General features: G+C 33.2%; 1 protein-coding gene across 1 annotated transcript in view; it reads left to right on the top strand.

Moving 5' to 3' along the window:
• Positions 1–22,607, top strand: part of LOC126817292 (delta(24)-sterol reductase) — a 56,697-nt gene extending 34,090 nt beyond the window's left edge. The window contains exon 8 of the mRNA XM_050544137.2: positions 15,765–22,607. Within this exon, the coding sequence (XP_050400094.1) occupies positions 15,765–15,918 (154 nt within the window). The 3' untranslated portion in view covers positions 15,919–22,607. The remainder of the gene's footprint in view (positions 1–15,764) is intronic.
• Positions 22,608–22,951: the final 344 nt, after the last annotated feature.

Raw genomic sequence — 22,951 nt, 5'->3', positions numbered from 1 at the left:
CCGACAATTATTGATAACATTACGGCAAAATTTCGAAAAACGACAACTTCGGTGATTTCGGACATTTTACATTGTCGCAGAACGTTAGAAATAGCTTTAAAATCTAAGTCAAACCCGCTTTCCCAGAAAAACCGAAAACATCAAATCGATCCGACAAGTAGTTTCTGAGATATGCTCAAATGGAAAAATAATAATAATAATTTGTTTAAAACAAAGTTCATATGCTCCTTTTTCCAAAATGTCATTTTTTTTTTTACCGATAGAGTTATCCGTTGGCACCGGAGGTGATAAAATTTTAACAAAAACTATAATTTTGACAGTTCGGTACCACTTTTTGAAAGCAAATATTATTTTTTCAAAATTTGATATTAACAAAAGGATGCGCCATGCAAAGGCGCATAAAACATCGGATTCAGTTTTTTTTTAATTTCGATTTCGTTTTCGAGCTATTTCGATTAAAAGGTGAAAAAAGGTGTAAAATTAAGCTATTTATAACCCATTCAGTGTCTTCATATTTTAAAATATTTCTTCGTAACTATCATAAACTCGTAGCAATAATCCATACGAAGAGAATGTATGTGAAAATTAGTCTGTAATATGAGCAGTTGCAGAGAAGAAGGCAATTTTGCATGCGTCCCTTTTCACGTTATTTTGCCTGTAAAGGAGTTAACTATTATTCGACTTTCATGGGTTTTTTTTACTATTTGATGCCTTATGCCAATTTTGACTAGGTCAAACCAACCTAACATTTTCGCTGTCACCGGAAATGACATCATTTGGGCAAAAACTGTATTTTTAGTCTTAAAAAGAGATATTTTATTCAAATGATTATTATTTGTAATGTTTTTAAAATTATGATATTTGATAAAATCAACAAATAGAAAAGACCTATACGATCATACAGATACCACAAAATGGTTTCTAACTTGAACGGTTGCAGAGAAATAGACGATTTTCTACAAGTCAGTTTTCATGGTTTTTGGCCCATAAAAATGTCAATTATTATCAGATTTTCATAAATTGTCGCCATGTGATGCCTTATGCCATTTATGATTTTATAGAACTAATTTAACATTTTCATTATCACCGGAAGTAATGACATTTTGGTAAAATCTGTTTTTTAGCCTTCAAAACTAATATTTTCTTGAAGTGAGTTATATTTATCATTCGTTTAACATTATGATATTTTATTCCAATGGACGTATAGATTGGATCAATAAGATCATATAGATGTCCAAAAATTGCTTCTAGCATCTTCCCTTGTCGAGAAATTTCCATTAGAAAGTCAGCTAACTTAGCGGTAAGTTAGTAACAAATTTTGTCAGGATCACTTTTTTGACATATGTAACACATGTATAAATGGAATTGATATTGCTAGATTTGGTTGTTTCTTCGACCATTTTATAACACGTCTGCAATGCTTATGTGGAAATCTGTTTAACGGTTTCATTGGTAACAGAAGTGGCATAAGTTCAAGGGTAACGAGGCACCAGATGTGACATAAGTTCAGGGGTAACGTTGGACTGTTGAAACCCGTCATTACTGCATCGCAGATCTAGTAATGATTGTTTTTACCAAAAAATCAGTCATCCAACACGTTGGCCGTTTTATTTTCCACTTGAGCATATCTCAGAAACTACTTGTCGGATCGATCTGATATCTTTGGTTATACGGGAAAATTGGCATAGCATAGATATTAAATCTATTTCGAACATTCTGAGACAATGAGAAATGTCCGAAATCCCCGAAGTTGTGGGTTTTTTTTTAAAATATTGCCGTAATATTTACAAAAATCGACGGATTTTAACATTTGATACATTTTGACATAGCCGGAGACAGGGCAAATAGCTACGGTACTTTAGATTTTTGATTTTCGACGAATTTTCGCTGATATTATGCGCAAAAGTTTGAAAATTTAAATTTTTACAAAAAACTTTGTTATTGAGGAATATTTTTAATGGTATTTTACACATGATTAAAGGGTCATCTTACTTGAGCAGTTGTCAGCAGTTGTCGAGAAACAGGCCGTTTTGCATGCGTCATTTTTCACATTATTTTGCCTGTAAAATAGTCAATTATTATTCGATTTTCTATTTCATTTTACTATTTGATGAATAATGCAAAATTTGACTAGATCAAACCAATTTAACATTTTCACTGTCACCGGAAATGACCTCGTTTGGGCAAAAATTGTATTTTATTAAAACGAGTTTTTTGTTTATATGTTTTTAAAATTATGATATTTGATTCCAATGAACAAATAGAATGAACCAATGTGATCATGCAGATACCACAAACTGATTTCTAACTTGTACGGTTGCAGAGAAAAGGATGATTTTCTACTAGTAACTTTTCAAGGTTTTTGGTCTATAAAAGTGGCAAGTATTATTCGATTTTTATAAAATTTTCACCATGTGATGCCATATGACATTTCTGATTTCATAAATCTAATTTTACATTTTCATTCTCACTGGAAGTAATGTCATTTTGGCAAAAAACTGTATTTTCGGCCTTCAAAACAAATATTTTCTTGAAGTGAGTTATATTTAGCATTATGATATTTTATTCCAATGGACATATAGATTGAATCAATTTGATCATATAGATGTCCACAAATTGCTTCTAGCATCTTCCGTTGCCGAGAAATAACCACTTTTGTCAGGATCCTTTTTTTAAAGATTTTTTGCCTTATTAATTTCAGTTTATTGGTTCTAGGTTACTTATTTACTTCCCGATATTTATAATACAAAGTTCATATGTTTCATGGTGCAAATCGCTAACTTTTTTGTTACCGATAATGTTTTTTATGTCGCCACCGGAAGTGACGTAATTTTGCGAAAATTTTCAATTTTGACCGGGATCACTTTTTAACATATGTAACACATGGTAACAGGTAACAAATGTATAAATGGAATTGATGTCCCTGGATTTGGATGATTCTCTGTCTATTTTGTAAAACGTGTGCAATGCTTATGTGAAAACATGTTTAACGGTTTCATTGTTACCGGAAGTGACATAACCCTAACCCTAATTCTTTACTTCACTTTGTCGTATTAGCTGGAACACTCAGAGTTATACAAATTGATTATTATTATTATTAAACGTTAGGACAAATAACGTGGGAAGTCTTCTCTTTAAAGAAAACGTATTGCTTAATGTCACTCCTATTGTACGGTGTATGTGAAGCTTGTAATGTATTACCGACTTCAAATCAATTCTAAAAACAATATTTTTTTTAATTATGACGGACCAATAGGCTTAGATGACTTTAACCATGTTTATATAATATGCAGATTTCGTTCTAAGTATAAGATGTTTAACACATAAGTACAAGTAAGTAAGTAGGCTTATCATCAAATATTGCGATCATTAGAAGTGGAATAATTGCTGATAGTTCATCAAACTGCTTCTACTTTGATACATTAACCAGTGTTTGATTCTACGGGGTGATTGGATAAATTACCCCGATTAAACTCTATATTTATTTATGTAAAGAATAAAACATAAAAACATGCGAGAAAATCAATACAGCTGAGCACATGATAAATTGAAGATTTGGAAAACGTTTCTCACAATCTATTCTCTATCTTTTTTGTAAGTTTATTTTGAGGTTTAAATAAAATATTCACTGATTCAATCAATAGGAAATTTTCCATAATGGCTGAATTAATGCTACATGTGCAAAACAACTGTTTTATTATTGGTTAGAAATGTATTGTTTTCTAGACATCTGTCATACAATAACTTGTTGGATGGTGAAAGAAATGTTGTAGTGTTGCTTGTTTGTCATGTTTTTAAAACATTTGGTGTATTGTTTGATTCTCTAGAAATATGTACAAATAAACAAAATCAATTTCAAGCCATGTCAAATTTATTATTAAATGAATCCACGTCAAATGTTTCTACCAAGATAAAAGTTTGAATATTTTTGATGTGTCGTATTTTAAACTATTTTCGAAGAATTCAAATTTTCACCCAATATTCACCAATTCCAGATAAAAAGGTCCTTGGAGCTACCAACAACAATCCAAATCACACAGTCACGGGTAAAACAAGCTATTGGACGTATTATACATACAGTCTCAGGTTAAAGAAGCAGAGAGAGAGAGAGAAATGGGGTTTAACGTCCACTCGACACAAACTAGGTCATTTTGGGACTAACATATTGTTCAATTTTATTTCTATAATTCGCTTGCCCGTAGGGGTCTTTAGCAGTGCGGGGAAACCGGAGGACCCGGAGAAAGTTAAAGAAGCAATCCAATGTATTATAATAATATACAGTATAATGATCTATACTAAAGGATAAGAGGGCAGAATTCACATAGGTTGATCTTTAAATACCTAACATAAGCACATACACGTGCAAAGAACAAAAACTGCACAAAAACGTTATACACACCAGTCCAATACTTTTCTAAAAATGAGAGAGAGAGAGAGAGAGAGAGAGAGAGAGGGGGGGTAACATCGACTGACACAAACTAGGTCATTTCGGGACTAATATGGTTCAATTTTATTTCAATAATTCAAGGGGTTGGACAGGCGACGCTACTCCTTATCACCGTACAACCGGGGAATCAAAACCATGCCAGTTGACTCAGTTACAGACCTTATGATACAGCGCGCACGGGTTAACCATTAGGCCATCCACCCCCCTTACTCAAAATGAAAAACAGACATACAATAAGGAATATTTCCCAAATGTTGTATAATAATATTGTAAGTAATAATCGGCTATTTGGCATAGAGCAAGTTCAAAGGTAATGTGGCACCGGTGAAACCCGTCATTACTGCGTCGCAGTTCTAGTTATACATTTGTTGCCATGTGTTACATGAGTCAAAAATGTGATTCTGACAAAAATTGTTACTGACCTGCCGCTAAGTAAGCTGACTTTCTAATGGGAAATTAAAATGCGAAAAAAATCTGAAAAATTGATCCTGACAAAATTGGTTATTTCTCGACAAGGGAAGATGCTAGAAGCAATTTTTAGACAACTATATGATCGTATTGATTCAATCTATATGTCCATTGGAGTCAAATATCATATTGTTAAACAAATAATAAACATAACCCACTACAAAAAAAATATTTGTTTTGAAGGCTAAAAATACAGCTTTTGCAAAAATGACATTAATTTCAGTGATAATGAAAACGTTAAATTAGTTCTATAAAATCATAAATGGCCTAAGGTATCACATGGTGAAAATTTTATGAAAATCGGATAATAATTGACACTTTTATGGACCAAAAACCATGAAAGGTGACTTGTAGAAAATCGTCTATTTCTCTTCTACCGTACAAGTTAGAAACCATTTTGTGGTATTTGTATGATCGAATGGGTTTATGCTGTTTGTTTATTTGAATCAAATATAATAATTTTAAAAACATTACAAAAAAAGAATCATTTGAATAAAATATTGCTTTTTAAGGCTAAAAATACAGTTTTTGCCCAAATGATGTCATTTCCGGTGACAGCGAAAATGTTAAATTGGTTTGACCAAGTCAAAATTGGCAAAAGTCATCAAATGGTAAAAAAAAAATGAAAATCGAATAATAATTGACTCCTTTACAGGCACAATAATGTGAAAAGGAACGCGTACAAAATTGCCTATTTCTCGGCAACTGCTCATATTACAAACTAATTTTCACATACATTCTCTTCGTATGCATTATTGCTACGAGTTTATGAAAGTTACGAAGACATATTTTAAAATATGAAGACGCTGAATGGGTTGTAAATAGCTTAATTTTTCACCGTTTTTTACCTTTTAATCGAAATAGCCCAAAGACGAAATTGAAATGAAAAAAACTGAGTCCGATGTTTTGTGCGCCTTTGCATGGCGCATCCTTTTGGTAATATCAAATTTTGAAAAAATTATATTTGCTTTCAAAAATTGGTACCGAACTGTCAAAATTATAGTTTTTGTTAAAATTATGTCACTTCCGGTGCTGACAGATAACTATATCGGTAACAAAAAAAATGACATTTTGGAAAAAGGAGCAAATGAACTTGGTTTTAAACAAATTGAACAATAAAAAATCAATCTACGAGCGAAAAACTGAATTAGCCAATGGACGTCAAGCAAAATTATCTAGACAAAAATTGTTGACATTTTTGCTCAAATCAGACGACCCTTTAGCCTTGGACAAAATACCATAACGAAATATTCTTTAATAAAAAAAATTTTGTAAAAATTTAAATCTTCAAAATTTGGCGCTTAATATATCAGAAGATTCATCGAAAATAAAAAATCTAAAGAACCGTAGCTATTTGCCTTGTCTCTGGCTATGTCAAAATGTATCAAACCTTAAAATCCGGGAATTATTGTTAATATTACGGCAATATTTAAAAATAAAGCAACTTCGGTGATTTCGAACATATTGCTTTTCGCAAAATTTTCGAAATATATTTAATCTCTAAGTCATGCCATCTTTCCTGAAAAACCAAAGATATCGGATCAATCCGAAGGGTAGTTTCTGAGATATGCTCAAGTGGAAAATAAAATGGCCAACGTGTTGGATGATTGTTTTTTTTTGGTAAAAACAATCATCACTAGAACTGCGATGCAGTAATGACGGGTTTCACCGGTGCCACGTTACCCTAAACATATGTCACTTCCGGTACCAATGAAACCATTAAACAGGTTTCCACCTCATCATTGCACACATCAAATAAAATGGACGCCGAATCAACCAAATCCAGCAATATCAATTCATTTTATATATTTGTTACATGTAAGTGTACAGTACTTCCGGTGATAATGAAAATATTCAATTAGTTTTATGAAATCAGAAATGGCTTAAGGCATCACATGGTGAAAATTTTATGTAAATCGAATAATAATTGCCACTTTTATAGACCAAAAACCTTAAAAAGTGACTTGTAGAAAACCGTCAATTCCTCTGCAACCATACAAGTTAGAAACCATTTTCTGGAATCTGTATGATCGTATGGGTTTATTCTATTTGTTGATTGGAATCAAATATCATAATTTTAAAAACATAACAACTATCTGTTTTGAAAGCTAAAAATACAGTTTTTGCCAAAATGACGTTACTTCCGGTGATAATGAAAATCTTAAATTACTTGTATGAAATCGTAAATGGCATTAGGTATCACATAGTGAAAATTTCATGAAAATTGAATAATAATTGACACTTTTATGGACAAAAAACCTTGAAAAGTGACCTGTTGAAAATTACCTATTTCTCTACAACTGAACAAGTTAGAAACCATTTTGTGATACCTATATGATCGTATGGGTTCATTCTATTAGTTGATTAGAATCAAATATCAAAATATTAAACAAACAACAAATACGACTCATTTCAATAAATTATTTGTTTCTAAGGCTATAAATACAGTTTTTACCCAAATTTCGTCATTTCCGGTGACATGGAAAATGTTAAATTGAGTTGAACTAGTCACAATTGACATTATGCATCAAATGGTGTCACTTTTATGAAAATCCAATAATAATTGACTCTTTTACAGACACAATAGCGTAAAGAGTGACTCATGCAAAATTGACCATTTCTCGGCAACTGCTCATATTACAAACTAATTTTGAGATAGATTCTCTTCGTATGGATTAATGCTACAAGTTTATGAAAGTTGCGAAGAAATATTTTAAAATATGAAAAGCCTGAATGGGTTGTAAATAGCTCATTTTTTCACCTTTTTTCACCTTTTTTCACCTTTAAATCAAAATGACCCGAAAACGAAATTGAAATTAAAAAATCTGAGCCCAATGTTTTCTGCGCCTTTACAGGGCACACACTTTCAGTCATACCAGATTTGAAAAAAATAATATTTGCTTTCAAAAAGTGGTACCGAACTGTCAAAATTGTAGTTTTTGCTAAATTTACGTCACTTCCGTTGCCGAAAGGTAACTTTACCGGTAACAAAAAAAATGACATTTTGGATTACGGAGCATATGAACTTTGTTTTATACAAATCGAGCAATAAATAATTAATCCAGGACTGAAAAACTGAATTAGCCAATGGGGGTCAAGGAAATTTACGATGACAAAAAATGGTGCCATTTTTGGTCAAATCAGATGACTCTTTAACCCTGGGTAAAATACCACATAAAAATATTCATGAATAAAAAAGTTTTTTGTAAAAATTTAAATTTTCAAAATTTGGCGCCTAATATATCCGACGATTCGTGGAAAATCAAAAATCTAAAGAACCGTGGCTATGTTCCTTGTCTCTGGCTATGTCAAAATGTATCCAATGTTAAAATCCGACGATTATTGTTAATATTACAGCAATATTTCAAAAATCGACAAATTCGACGATTTCGGACATTTCGCATTGTCGCAGAACGTTCGAAATAGCTTTAATCTCTAAGTCACACCCACTTTTCCAGTAAAACCGAAGACATCGAATCAATCCGACAAGTAGTTTCTGAGATACAATCAAATTGGAAAAAAAAAAAAAATAATAATAATAAGAACTAGATCTGCTAAGCAGATATTAAAGCTTTCATATTCACAGTCACTGTCACATGTCATAGAAATAATATGAACAGAAAAAAAAAAATCATTATAATGAGTAAAAATTTGGTGAAGTTAATTCGATTTTTCACTGGTAAATAATTAAATAGACAAATGGCATAACTTGACCCGCATCCCATCAGCTATCCTGAAAAATGCTGGAAAAATTAAACAAGTAAATTGTGTTTAGTACTGGGTTAATTAAGACAGGCATATGCCTTTGCTATACAGGATGACATGAGGGAAATTTAGCTTGGGAGGTGTAGGCCTGCAGCCAAAATTTCTAGCTAGCTTAGAAACACAACTCCGCTACACGGTCTTCCATAAAAGAAAAACTATACATTTTTGGAAAGCTTATGATGCCAGGAAGACAAAATCTGGGAGTTCCAAGCAAAATGTTTGCAATTTATTGATTTAGGGCCAGATGAAATTCGTCAAAATTGTCAAATAAATGCTATTTGTGTACTAACAATTCTGAAGTTGACATAAAATTAAATAGTTGGTAAAACACCTCATGCCTTCATCCTTGGCAATGAACAGTTTATTGGACAGATTTTGATGTAAATAAAAATGCTCAAAACACAAATGTCATGGGTGAATAAAGAATTGTGGAAATCCATTAACGGTAAAAAAGAATTATCTCCGTTTCTGTCAAATGCCTGTAATTGATAGACTATCAGGTCTTGTATGAATCATAAGACCAGGTGTGGGCAAACAAGCCCAATAATTATTTTGTTTGTTGGATCTCAAGGGCCTGTTAGGGTTGGTTGTTGGATGTTTGCTCAGAAATTATCGCTTGTATGGAACATGCTAGAGTCGATTTGTAGCATATTCTAGCCAGGGGATATGTTTGACAGTAGTTGAGTGATATGCTTTTGAAATAATGGAGATCAGTAGCACTTTATAAGCATTGAACCACATGATTTTTTTCCACTAAGATAAACATTCTAAACCCACATACATGTTCCCTTTCAATTAGCCACTACAGTATTTTTACAACTGTACATGTAGCTGTGAACTACTATTTCGGATATGATTAATGGTCAAATTACAAACATACATGTAGATATAAGTTAAAAAAAATAATTGTGTATCTGGGCTGGAATGAAGGGAAAGGTTAGAAAACAGGATGAACAGTTGTGAAATTATTTATTAAAGTGAAACAATCATTGAAAATCAAAATTAAACAGTTACTCTGCACATCAAATGTCATCAAAGTTAATCTTCATTATCATCATCACTGTCACTAAATGTATTAACATCAAATTCGGTCTCTTTAACAGTTTTTTTTTCATTTTCACATTGACTACACATGCACAGGTCTGTACAAGAAAGGGGGGTTGTGATGGCCTAGAGTGCCGCGCTTCGACCTCTAGCTGGTCGGTCACCTCTGGCTTGTGGCTGTGGCTTTGATCCCAGGTGTGAGCGTATGTGGCATGGAGATAGAGGCGTCTTCTCAACCTCGTGGGTTTCATCCGGGCACTCCGGTTTCCTCTCACTGCTAAAGACCCATACGCGCAAGCGAATTATTGAAATAAAATTGAAACCGTATGTTAGTCCCAAAATGACCTAGTTTGTGTTGAGTGGACGTTAAACCCCATTTCTCTCTCTCTCTCTTTGTACAAGACAACTTTGCTGGCCATTTATATATGTATATGCATGCTTTATTTTACTTTACACGACCTCTAAAAATGCCCCAAATCGTAAAAATACGACTTTTTGGATTTCGATCTCCTTTTTTCGGCTACCCCGGACATTTTCAAAAAATGATACAATGATTTCACACAACAGGCCAGCTATTAGCCTCTCGATTGACAAGAGTTTCATCGCCCTCCATTCATTATAACCAATGTCATCGTGCCCTAAAGAATCAACAAATCAGCTTGCTTATCTCTGCTTACCCTAGGCAAAAAATGCTCATCTTTGAACTCAATCATGACATTGACCTAGTGAACGCCTACACCAAGTTTGAACATTCTAGCTTAATTAGAAGGAGAGTTCTTGTGTTCCAAAGTCCCGGCCCTTCAAATTGCTTCTATTTTTCATTTTCAATTCAAAATGGTGACCATCACGTGACCGAAATCAAAATTCTGATCCGATAGATTTTTAGGCATTCCTTCCAGGATTCCGAAAATATGACGCCCGAGTAAGTAAAATAGCAAAAAAGCCTTTTTGATTTTTCACGTTTAAAGATGGTGGCACTTCCGGTTCGATCGACAAACTCCATATTTTGTGTACGAATCAGTAATTACTTGTCTAGTATCGAATTTTTTTTAGGTCATTCTGACCTATATTTCGACGATTTTTTTGAAAACTTTGATCCTTAATTTCACCAAGGGGAGATAATTTAGAAAATTTCCAAGGACATCATTGAAGTCGCATTGGCAAGATCTACTAACATTCTAAATTTCACGAAAATCGCACAACTATTAAAGAAGTTGTCAAATTGGTAATAACTTCCGGTTCGAAATGACAGCGACGAATTTTCGAAATGCCAAAATCCGAAATTGCAGATTTGAAGTAAATGTTTCAAGATACTCAAAGGAAAAAGAATTAGTAAAATAGGTCAAATAGTCACAAAGTTACAGCATTGTAGGTCAAATGCATTCCTTCGTAAAATTCGGTGATTTCGGATTCGTAAAACGTTTTGAAAATATATTTAATCAACAGCCACCACCCATTTTTGGGGGGATAGGTAAAAGTTTCAGAACAATCCTATGGTTAGATTCTGAGAAATCCGATTTGTGGACAAAACACAAAAAAAAAATAACAATAATAATCTTAACAGAAACAATAAGCTTTCATATGTAATATGAAAGCTTAACTAGAGGAGGGAGCTGGAACCCATGAGCCCGTTAAATTCGCCACTGTAAATGAGCAGAGCTACATCAAACCTAATTTTGAGTCCCTCAGTGATAAATAAATTGATTCAAAATCGTATTATAGCCCCAACGACGATTTGATGAATGGAGACCGTAACGTTACGACAAAGTCTAACACTGTAAGTACCAAATAGTCATACGAGATATGTGCATCTCATCAAATTCAGCTTATACCATACCCACAATAATGTTACGGAGTCAGTGAGTTCAAGTTAGACAATACGCTGACCTTCCACTGACCATGCTTATAATATAAAATCTGTCAATGACAGCTGATTCATTGTTTAGTTTTTTATATGATATATTTAATATCAATAATATATGTATATGCATGCTTTATTTTACTTTACACGACCTCTAAAAATGCCCCAAATCGTAAAAATACGACTTTTTGGATTTCGATCTCCTTTTTTCGGCTACCCCGGACATTTTCAAAAAATGATACAATGATTTCACACAACAGGCCAGCTATTAGCCTCTCGATTGACAAGAGTTTCATCGCCCTCCATTCATTATAACCAATGTCATCGTGCCCTAAAGAATCAACAAATCAGCTTGCTTATCTCTGCTTACCCTAGGCAAAAAATGCTCATCTTTGAACTCAATCATGACATTGACCTAGTGAACGCCTACACCAAGTTTGAACATTCTAGCTTAATTAGAAGGAGAGTTCTTGTGTTCCAAAGTCCCGGCCCTTCAAATTGCTTCTATTTTTCATTTTCAATTCAAAATGGTGACCATCACGTGACCGAAATCAAAATTCTGATCCGATAGATTTTTAGGCATTCCTTCCAGAATTCCGAAAATATGACGCCCGAGTCTGTAAGTAAAATAGCAAAAAAGCCTTTTTGATTTTTCACGTTTAAAGATGGTGGCACTTCCGGTTCGATCGACAAACTCCATATTTTGTGTACGAATCAGTAATTACTTGTCTAGTATCGAATTTTTTTTTTAGGTCATTCTGACCTATATTTCGACGATTTTTTTGAAAACTTTGATCCTTAATTTCACCAAGGGGAGATAATTTAGAAAATTTCCAAGGACATCATTGAAGTCGCATTGGCAAGATCTACTAACATTCTAAATTTCACGAAAATCGCACAACTATTAAAGAAGTTGTCAAATTGGTAATAACTTCCGGTTCGAAATGACAGCGACGAATTTTCGAAATGCCAAAATCCGAAATTGCAGATTTGAAGTAAATGTTTCAAGATACTCAAAGAAAAAAGAATTAGTAAAATAGGTCAAATAGTCACAAAGTTACAGCATTGTAGGTCAAATGCATTCCTTCGTAAAATTCGGTGATTTCGGATTCGTAAAACGTTTTGAAAATATATTTAATCAACAGCCACCACCCATTTTTGGGGGGATAGGTAAAAGTTTCAGAACGATCCTATGGTTAGATTCTGAGAAATCCGATTTGTGGACAAAACACAAAAAAAAAATAACAATAATAATCTTAACAGAAACAATAAGCTTTCATATGTAATATGAAAGCTTAATAATAATAAGAATAATTTTAACAAAAACAATAGTGTTTCACACAAGCTACGCAGTGTGAAACCCTAATAATTTGTAGCCTGAATGATAACGCTGTGGTGGATGTACTGTTGTTATCTGGCAACCTATATTCTTATTATGTATATAATAGTAGTTCAAATTGATGTAGTTCTAATGAGATACCTTTAACGTCTCTTGTGGATGGTGTGTGGGAAAATTTGTCCATGGGTAATAAGACCTTGGCGCTTTGTTTTGTTGGTTAGTTGAATAAAAAATCCACTTGTACTTCAGTGGGTGAACACAACAGTTTATTGATATCAATAGATAAAGGTTAATTCACAGCCTTGTTGACCTAGTCTGATCCACAGTCATGATTACAAACACGGTTATCTTTTCACATACCGAATTGTTCAAACTTCATGTGTGATAACTATTTAAATTATCCGTATGTCCTTGATAAAGTCATTGGGTTCACTTCTTGACAATCTTTCTACAATTTATCACCAATCAAAATTAGTAAGGCACACCATGACATATCAAAGGCATGCAAATGTCCACTGATCAAATTTCTGTTTTTATCAACAGCTTTGGTCACTAAGAAAAATATTTTGTTTATTTGAGAAACATTAGAGCAGCATGTAAAAATTAATTTACCAGTAAATAGGGTCTATGCTTCTTATATGCCCACATTAAAATGTGGTCATATATTGTTGTCGCCCCCTTCCATTCGTCAGTCCGTCCGTCCGTCGTCTAAATGCTAAAGTTAATATCTGATTGACTTTAAATTTATACAGTGTTTAAGGTCATGAGACGAAGAAGCCTATTGATTTTCACCAATTTCCAATAATTACTGCCAGAGTTATGACCCTTGATCACTTTGAAAAATCTTCTGGAAGCTCTAGAGGCTAAAGTTAATATCCGATTAACTTACACTAAGTCAGTGATTCTTAACCAGAGATGCACTTTAATCAAATCATTCTAGAAAACGATTTACTAAATGGTTCAAAACAATTTTTTGTGAACAGTATGTTGACACATTAGTGATTAATTCATCACAATTCCAAGACACTACAAGAAGGTTTAGAGTCTGTACACAGTCTATACATCAGTACCCACTCTCTTGTTCAGGCTGATTCCACCCCAAACCATTATGCTTGGACCTCCCCATGAGTCTCGTTCCATGACACATTGGTCAGAATAATGCTGGCCACGTCGACGCCATATTCTGGTCCTGCCATCTGCAGTTGATACGCAATACCAACTCTCGTCTATGAACAGAACAGTTCTCCATTGCCTGTGTCGCCAGTTCTGGTTTTGTTGGGCAAACAGTAGACATTAATGTCGATGGCAAGGGGTGAGGATCAGTCTACGGTAAGGTCTACGGCAATGGATGTTCTCTCTGGTGAGACGTCGGCGCACTGTATAGGTACTGATGGGTCTTCCGTGTGTTCCCACTGTCTGACGTGCTGTCTCAGATGCTTGTGTGAAGGGATTCTGCATGTGCTGTCGCACAACATGTCAGTCTTGTTGCCTTGTGGTAAGCCTTGGTCTACCAGTTCAGGGACGATCATCCGTGTTGTTGATGGCCCGAAAGCGTTGCTGAAGCCTGTTGATGGTCCGAACATTGACCTGGAAGTGACTGGCAATGGCTTGGGCATTGTGGCCATCGTCAAGTCTTCCAAGCGCTGGTTCCTCTGAGCTGACATTGTAGTGTAAATGATTCAACCAGGTATCGGGGTGCATTTTATAAGGCTGGTCCCGGTGAACAGCACGTGCAGCATGAGTTACATGAAAATCATGTAGAACATGTACATTACCATCTCAGAAGTCAGGTTGTGTTTTTGAGAACATTTTCTGAGTTCAATTCTGTGTTTGGGAAGGAGCCTTATTGCTCAGGTAAAGTTGGAGATGTGGTCACAATTAATATACAATAAAAACATTTGGTAAGTTTTATGCAATGCGTCTATTCAGAGTAACATACCAACCTGACGTTTCTTTTGCTGCTTAGTATATTTAGCCAGGTGCAATAAGCCGCCATCTTCTCAGGTGTTCCAAGGTGTGCTGTTAGCAAAAAAAGATTGAGAACCTTGGTTTAACTTCATGAGATGAAGAAGCCTATTGATTTTCACTGATTTCCGATAATTTCTGCCAGAGTTATGACTCTTGATCACTTTGAAAAATCTTGTGGACACTCTTGAGGCTAAAGTTAATATCCGATTGACTTCAAATTTATACACATTGTTTAAGGTTGCTTGTGGACGCTCTACAAGCTAAAGTTAATATCCAATTCACTATAAATTTATACGCAGTGTTTAAGGTCCTTGGGACGAAGAAGCTTATTAATTTTCATCGATTTCTGATAATTACTACCAGAGTTATGGCCCTTGATCACTTTGAAAAATCTTGTGGATGCTTTATTTAGAGACCATAGTTATCATCTGATTGATTTTATATTTAAACACCATGTTTACGCCTGTATATAATCGCTTCGATTGACTTTAGGTTGATACACAGAGTTAAGGTCTTGAGACGAACAAGTATATGTGTTTTGATTTTCAATGATTTTTGATAACAGCTAAATCCAAGATATTAAATGTTTTGTATACTAAACGTTAGCATGGGCCAAACAAATTCTAATGATTTTCTGATAATTACTTAATGAGTTGTTACTCTTAATCAGATTTTAGTGTATTATAAATGTTTCATTACCGACAAAAGTAAAAATATGCAACAACTCTTGATGACTGCCCAGACGATTTAGCTACTGTGGGCGTATGTTTCGTTGCCTGGCAACCTATCTTTTAAAAAAAGAACTCCTTTAACTATCTGGCTTACCAAAAGATTGAACTAAAATAAAATTTATATCCAAATCTGTTTTTCAGGTTCCAAATGTTGTACGCCGATTCATACCTGGATAGAAATGAGTTCCATGAGATGTTTGATCATTCTTTATATGATAAAATGAGAATATCCCTCAACTGTAGATCTGCTTTTCCTGAAGTCTATGACAAAATAAACAGGAAGGCTCGAGCTTAATGTACAAGATTGTACAAGTTACTTGTCTTGCTGGGCTCACACATCTGAGTATGAAGTTCATTTCACTCCAGTTCTAAATCTTTAAATTTGATTACTCTGTTGGTAAAGTTTTTTTTTTTCATCCTGTGAATTTTCTTTTACATAATGAATACTCATCAGTTAAGTGTATATGTTCAAATGGCTAATTTTTAAATCAAGTCATTTAGGATGATTTGAATAGCTGTTCATTACGGGTTTGATATTATATATAATATGTAATCTAAAATCATATTAAGATATCAAATCAAATTTGCATAAATAGTAGATCAATATTATGGCATAAAAAAGTTTAATTATGTGTCAAATATGTAGAATAATATGGTGTTAAACTTATGTGAACTAGAAAACAAAAGACAGTCTATAAGCGGGAAAAAGATATGTAAAGTCTACAGACACCTAATTAATAGCTACTTTCTAAGTTTTGAAGTCATCTATTAAAGCCTAGTATGAAATGAAACTATGAATAGAAAAGCAATACAGATTTATCTAATTTCAATTGATTTTCTTTCAAATAAACAGTGAGTGTTTACATTAGAGTGATTAGACCATTGATTTGTGGATAACTAACAGGCTTATTATATAATAGAGTAAATAACACATGATTACTAATCAAAATACGTTATAAATCAAACTTATGGTTCATGCGACCTTGATATTTATTTTGTTGATATTAATTGATATTGATTTCTGCATTTTAAAATAGTCATTACTATAGAAATCCCGAGTTAAGTGTAGTTATTAATAGTATTAAGTTGAAATACATATTTGATTAAATCTCATTTTTCATTTATGTAGTAAACTGAAACATGCATTTCTGGTCAGAATAATAATAATAATAAAAAAACTTCATAAAAAATGCCATTATTTCTTGCCATGCATAAACAAAGCATCTGCATTGAATTTTATATTTACATTATAATGTGGTGGTATGTTGTGTCTTACAAATACCTGATACCAGTACTGTTCTAGGAACTTAGATGGATTGTTCGACAAGTAACAGGAATAAACCCCACAAAAATTCAGAACTGGCCACCAATTACCAGCAAAGTTGTTTCCCCTGTTAATGAACATCTATAATCACTCACCAAGAAATAAGCTCTAATAAAGGTTGAGCTTTTTTCTGTAAATGACAATTTCTAAAGTGATTATCTAAAGCACGGTGTAGATTGACACGGCGATTGGAAGCAACACAACTGATCTTTTGCAATGGATCTACATGTTCGGTGTACATCGACACTTCAGCAACTGGAGGAAACTGACATGTGTACATCAGCATGTGTACATCAACATGAGTGAAACTGAAAAACAGGTGCTTAAGTAGGTCATGTGATTTTTTCATCAGCAAAAACAGGCAACTGATCGTATCCTCTCAGTTGCTCCCAGTTGTCAACAACTAGTTGTCTCCACAGTTGCAAGGGCCGATGTACTCCGTACTTAACAACTTCAGTGCAGGTGCATTGTCAGCATCAGTTTGTATTCAAGTATAAATAGTCATATACTTGATATTGTCCTAATTTTATATTTAGATTGCCAGTTATGGCAACAACATAAGCTGTCAATAATATTTTGAATAAAACAATCCAAAAGCACATAACTGAAATAGCATTGAAATATTGTGCATGCACAATATCAGCACAATTTTTGTTAGATTTTAAAAGCATATAACTTAACATGACTCTGATAATATATAATATGGTTGATAAATCTTAATAATTTGGGAATTTTATTATCTTGATGCAACCTATCTACAGGTTGGAGCTTTTTTGATGGATTGGTTCAGATAGTGATAATCTATAACAGCTCCAGTTAAACTTCTGGTGGTTGTATGTCATGTTATATTTTTGTTTTACAATGTTGCAAATTCATAAAATATGTTATTGTGAAATGTTATATTTATTTAAACATACATTATGCAAGAGCTAAATCTGCCTATTGCAGGTCTTTCTTTAGGCTTGAAATGTTATATAAACTATTAATTAGACATTAATTAACTTATCCAAACCATAATCAACTCTCAATGTCATCTTATGTGTCGGATTTTCACTGGATTTAAATCTGATCAGCTGCTCGACGCTCATTGATGATTAAATCCAAAAATGGATAATCGATACTATGTTTTTTATCATGCCAACTTTAGTAATGATGATCGAGGCTAGGCTTAAATTCAAAAGCTAATATCAATTTGACTGAAATTTTCAACATATTCTATTTACGTTATCTATTTTTAAACGCCCACATTATCATGTATTATGCCGTTTGTGGACACTCTACAGGTCACAATTTTTATCCAATTTTGACGAAACTTGAAATATAGGTCTATCTCCCACAGATCTCGGTTCCTTTCGATATTGGCGTGTATCGGACCATAACTTCATGGATTGGATGAACAAAATCACGTTTTTAGCTTGTGGACACTCTAGAGGTCACAATTTTCACCAGATTTTGATGAAACTTGAAATGCATGTTTATAACCCAAAGATCTCTGTTCCTTTCGATATTCACGCATATCTGATCGTAACTTTCTGAATTATGGCCCCAGATTGTACAAAAAATCGCGCTTTTACCGTGTGGTCCCTCTAGAGGTCACAATTATAATCCGATTTAAAAAAACGTTTGAATGTCGGCCGAGTTCAAATTTTGTGAAAATGAGACCAAAACTGCCGAACAAAATGGCCGCCCCTTGTACGCAAATAGTGTAAACATCTGGTATATCAAGGTTGTGGTCCCTCTAGAGCTCACAATTTTGATCTGATTTTGCATGTTTATAACCCAAAGATCTTGGATCCTTTTGGTATTCATGCATGTCAGATCGTAACTTTCTGAATTGTGGTCTCTAATTGTTTGAAAAATCGCATTTTTAGCTTGTGAATTCTCTTGAGGTCACAGTTGTTTATCCAATTTTAAAAAACGTTTAAATATATAACCATTCCAATTTGAATTTCTGGTAAATGGAAATGAAACTGCACGACAAAATGGCCGCTCTTTGTATCCAATTTTGAAGAAACTTAAAATATATCTTTATATCCCAAAGATCTCAGTCCCTTTTGATATTTGTGCATTTCAGACCATAACTTTCTGGATTATGGCCCCTGATTGTACGAAAAATCGCTTTTGTTTTTAGCTTCTTCTCTATCCATCTCTTGCAAAATGTGGGCGCATCTTGCCTGGCAACCGCTGGTTTAACCATTATAGCGAGAGCAGTCAACTCTTTATCTAATCTCCCATAATATATCTTTAATTGTATATCCCACCAAAATTACAAAAAATTCTCTTTGGCGCATTAATTATATAGAAATATGTTTTAAAAATGCAATATGTCATTGCAAGCTTGTCAATTCTGTATGATGAATCATAATATAAAACTAAATCAACTGTTGAATTTTTATGTTATTAGTATTGTTGATTAATTTTTTCTTAAAACATTTTTGTCTATGAATATTTGTGCATATGATTAAGTTTTTCGTTTTGCTCATTATTATTTTAATTTGTTGCTCACTCTTTCATTTGTGTTACTGGTTTTTCAGGTACGATTTCCCTGTCAACCTATTGTTTTTCAAATATTATTTTCAGTGATAAAAATCTCCACTATTTATTATAACCTTGTATAGTTAATTATTATGTAATTAATTTTAATGGAATCATAGTCATTTTATAAAACTGTATTCTTTTCAAAATGAAATACCGGTATAGAAGAAGTTTTCTGTGGCGCCTCTTGAATTAGTCTACCGCCAGACAGAACAAGAATTGTGCCCTAAATTGAAATTTCTGTTCATTTTAATGGAATCATTATTACTTTATAAAAAATGGATCCTTTTCACAATTAGATATAGAAGAATTTTTTTGTGGTGCATCTTGGGTTAGTCTGCAATCTGCAGCTGGTTGAAACTAGAAATTTACCCAAAACTGAAGTCTGTATTAGTATAAAAAATCTCTTGACATTTAACCTATTATTCTTTTTATAATTCTTGTTTTCTTTGTGTATTATTTATTCATATCTATGTTACCAGTGTGTTATTGCAGACATTTTAATAAATTTGTGTATATTCCTATAGAACTGATAGTGAGCTAATTACAATTAAGTATGTCTAATGTCCACTTGTAGTTTTATGAAGACTTGATTATGTTTTGGTCATGTTTGATATTAGTACAAAAGTAAATGAAGGTCAAAGGTTATCCAATTTACCAGGACTGGATGTAGCTTTTATCAGTGCGATCATCAAACAAAAATCAAACATTTGAGTTGGAGAACTTCAAATTTAGTATTAGCTCTGTAGTTTAGTGGTCATGTGCATTGATCAAATGCAGTTTGACTCAATACTTTATTGGTATTGTATCTTGTTTTGATTTCTTGCAAATATATATTTAATAGAATTATTTAATGTAACCACCCGGTATTTAGAGTGATTGTGAAGTTATATATATTTATTTTTCTCAGTTTAATACATGTGTATAAATTCAAAATTGATTTATATTCATTAACGATTATATAAGCAGAACAGACATAGGATCATTGATGAAAAGTGACTTGTATTATTGTCAAACAAATACATCTGCAGGCATAAATGTCAATCTTGTCAAAGATGAATTATGAATGGAAATTATTAATTATTTTCAGTTAGAAGTGTTTACAATATGTCAATTTTTTTCCAGGTATAATAAGGTATTGAATTATGCAGTTTTTAATAGTCAAATGGTGATATATTACCTAATTGTTCGATATTAAATTGTTGAATTGGCAAAAAATTTTTTATAAAATGGAATATTTACATATTATACACTGATTTACCCGGTGTTAGAAATCCCATACTGTATTACGTCAGTATTTTATTTTAATAGCTTTAATTCATAATTTAACTGATGCTTCTTTTTTATTTAATGATATTTGATACTTACTTTTTCATACTTAAGCGTTTTTGTATAAGCTCGAATATGTTCTTGTTCAGAAAATATATCTGTATTCATTTACAAAATTAAAACTACTTACCAGTGAAAACATCTTCAAACTATAGTAGATATTAAAAAAAAACTGGCAAAAGCCTTAATACCGTTTCCATTTGGAAAAAATATTTTCGTGGAGACCTGTGATAAACTTATTCCCTTGAAAGTCAGATTTCAGGTGTATCTTTCTCTAGGGCGTGGGATTAATTTCCAAGAATGGGCATTTACTCAAAATCTGTAATACTGGGCATCTCACAGTTATCTATTCCATTGAGTCTGCCAAGTCTGCAAAATATATCTCTGACTAAAGGAATATGTATTACCCGCTACTCTTATTGTCCCCCACCTTTTGAAGAAAGCAAGGGACTATTAAAATGGCTTCTTCCCCCGTCCGACACACTTTTTGGGACACAATATCTCTCCTTCTAATTGAACTAGAATGTTCGAATTTGGTGTAGGTGTTTATTAGGTCAATGCAGAGCGATACGCAATTTGATTGGTCGAGACGTTGGAACTCAATAACTCTCCTTCTAATTGAGGTAGAATGTTCAAACTTGGTGTAGGCATTCATTAGTTGAATGCCTCGATAGAGTTGATGATGAACATTGTCTGCTTACGGTAAGCAGAGATATGCAATTTGATTGGTTGATGCTTTTGGACACGATAACTTTGGTTATAATTAAGTGAGAGCGATGAAACTTCGAGTATAGATTCATTACATCATTACCTTGACTAAGTTCGATGATGAGAAATTTCTGCTAGCGATAAACTATTTGATTGGTCAAGACTTTGGCACAATTCTACTTTGCTTTTAATTGAGGTAGAATGTTTAAAGTAGCTAAGACTCTAACTCAATATCATCCAAAATCTTCGACATTGAAAACACGATTTATTTGTCGGTTTAAATCAACATTGATGTTGTGATCTTACTGGGAAAAGATTGCCTTCTGATATCCAATATTTAAGACAAAATAAACATTTTTCAATTGGTACACGAATTGTGTACCATAATGCGTTTCAGCACTATTTGTAATAAGGGACTCGGAAAAACGAGGCTAGGCATATTCCACAAGTCATGTCAAACGATCATGCTATATTCTTATCTTGAGAGCATGCTAACAGCGTAAACTTGAATAACCTGACGCTAGAGATTGAAATTCGATTGAGAATACTGGCGTATTTCGCCGAACCTAACTGATTAGAAATTACAGTAAAAACAGAAACAATTGAATGTAAATCAATTTATATACATTCATATTACATTATTGTATGCATTGCGACCCATTTGTGTCAAATTCTGGGTCCCAAATATTAGCGACTTAGCTCCTTTAAACTTAATGTAGATGTTCATTAGGAGGTGAATGTCTTGACTGAGTTCAAAAATTAACATTTCCTGCTAAAGCTAATAAAGCTAAGCAGAGCTAAGCAATTGCTTTGACTTTGATTCTATCTGATAGAGAGTGATAAAACTTGGTGTATAGTTGATAATCAGTTTGATTGCTCGATACTTTTGAAAAAGATAAAGGTGTAATTAATTAATATGTGTCATCTATTTATTTTGGGGTTTCGGCGGGGGACATCAGCCTCACTGTTGGCTTGTTTATACTGAGATTGGTACCAAATTAAAAACAGATCAACTTTAATTAGTATTAATTTTATGAACAAATTTTCTGATAAAATGAATGTAGTAATATAGGAAATTAACAAAATGATTAAGTCTTGTGTTTTTATTTGATTATTACAGATAAGTCTTGTATTTTTATTTTATTATTACGAACTGGGTTTTCTTCTCGATATTGTACTAATTGGTATATGAGATGGGAATTACGGATTATTTTTTTTTTTTTTATATAAACAATATTTTATTCTCAGAAAAGGATTGAGGAACAGGCTAGGCCTATATTACCTCTCTCCCGAGGTAAACAATGGTTTCTTTGAGACTTTAGGAAATGATAACTCTGCTTCTAATTGAGAGGGGTGGGTGGGGGTTGGATGGCCGAATGGTTAGCGTGTGCATGCAGTATCATAAGGTTTGTCATTGAGTCAACTGCCATGT

The sequence above is a fragment of the Patella vulgata genome, chromosome 4 (genome assembly GCF_932274485.2).
Source record: "Patella vulgata chromosome 4, xgPatVulg1.2, whole genome shotgun sequence".
NCBI lineage: Eukaryota > Metazoa > Mollusca > Gastropoda > Patellidae > Patella > Patella vulgata.
This window is presented reverse-complemented; position numbering and strand designations above follow the sequence as displayed.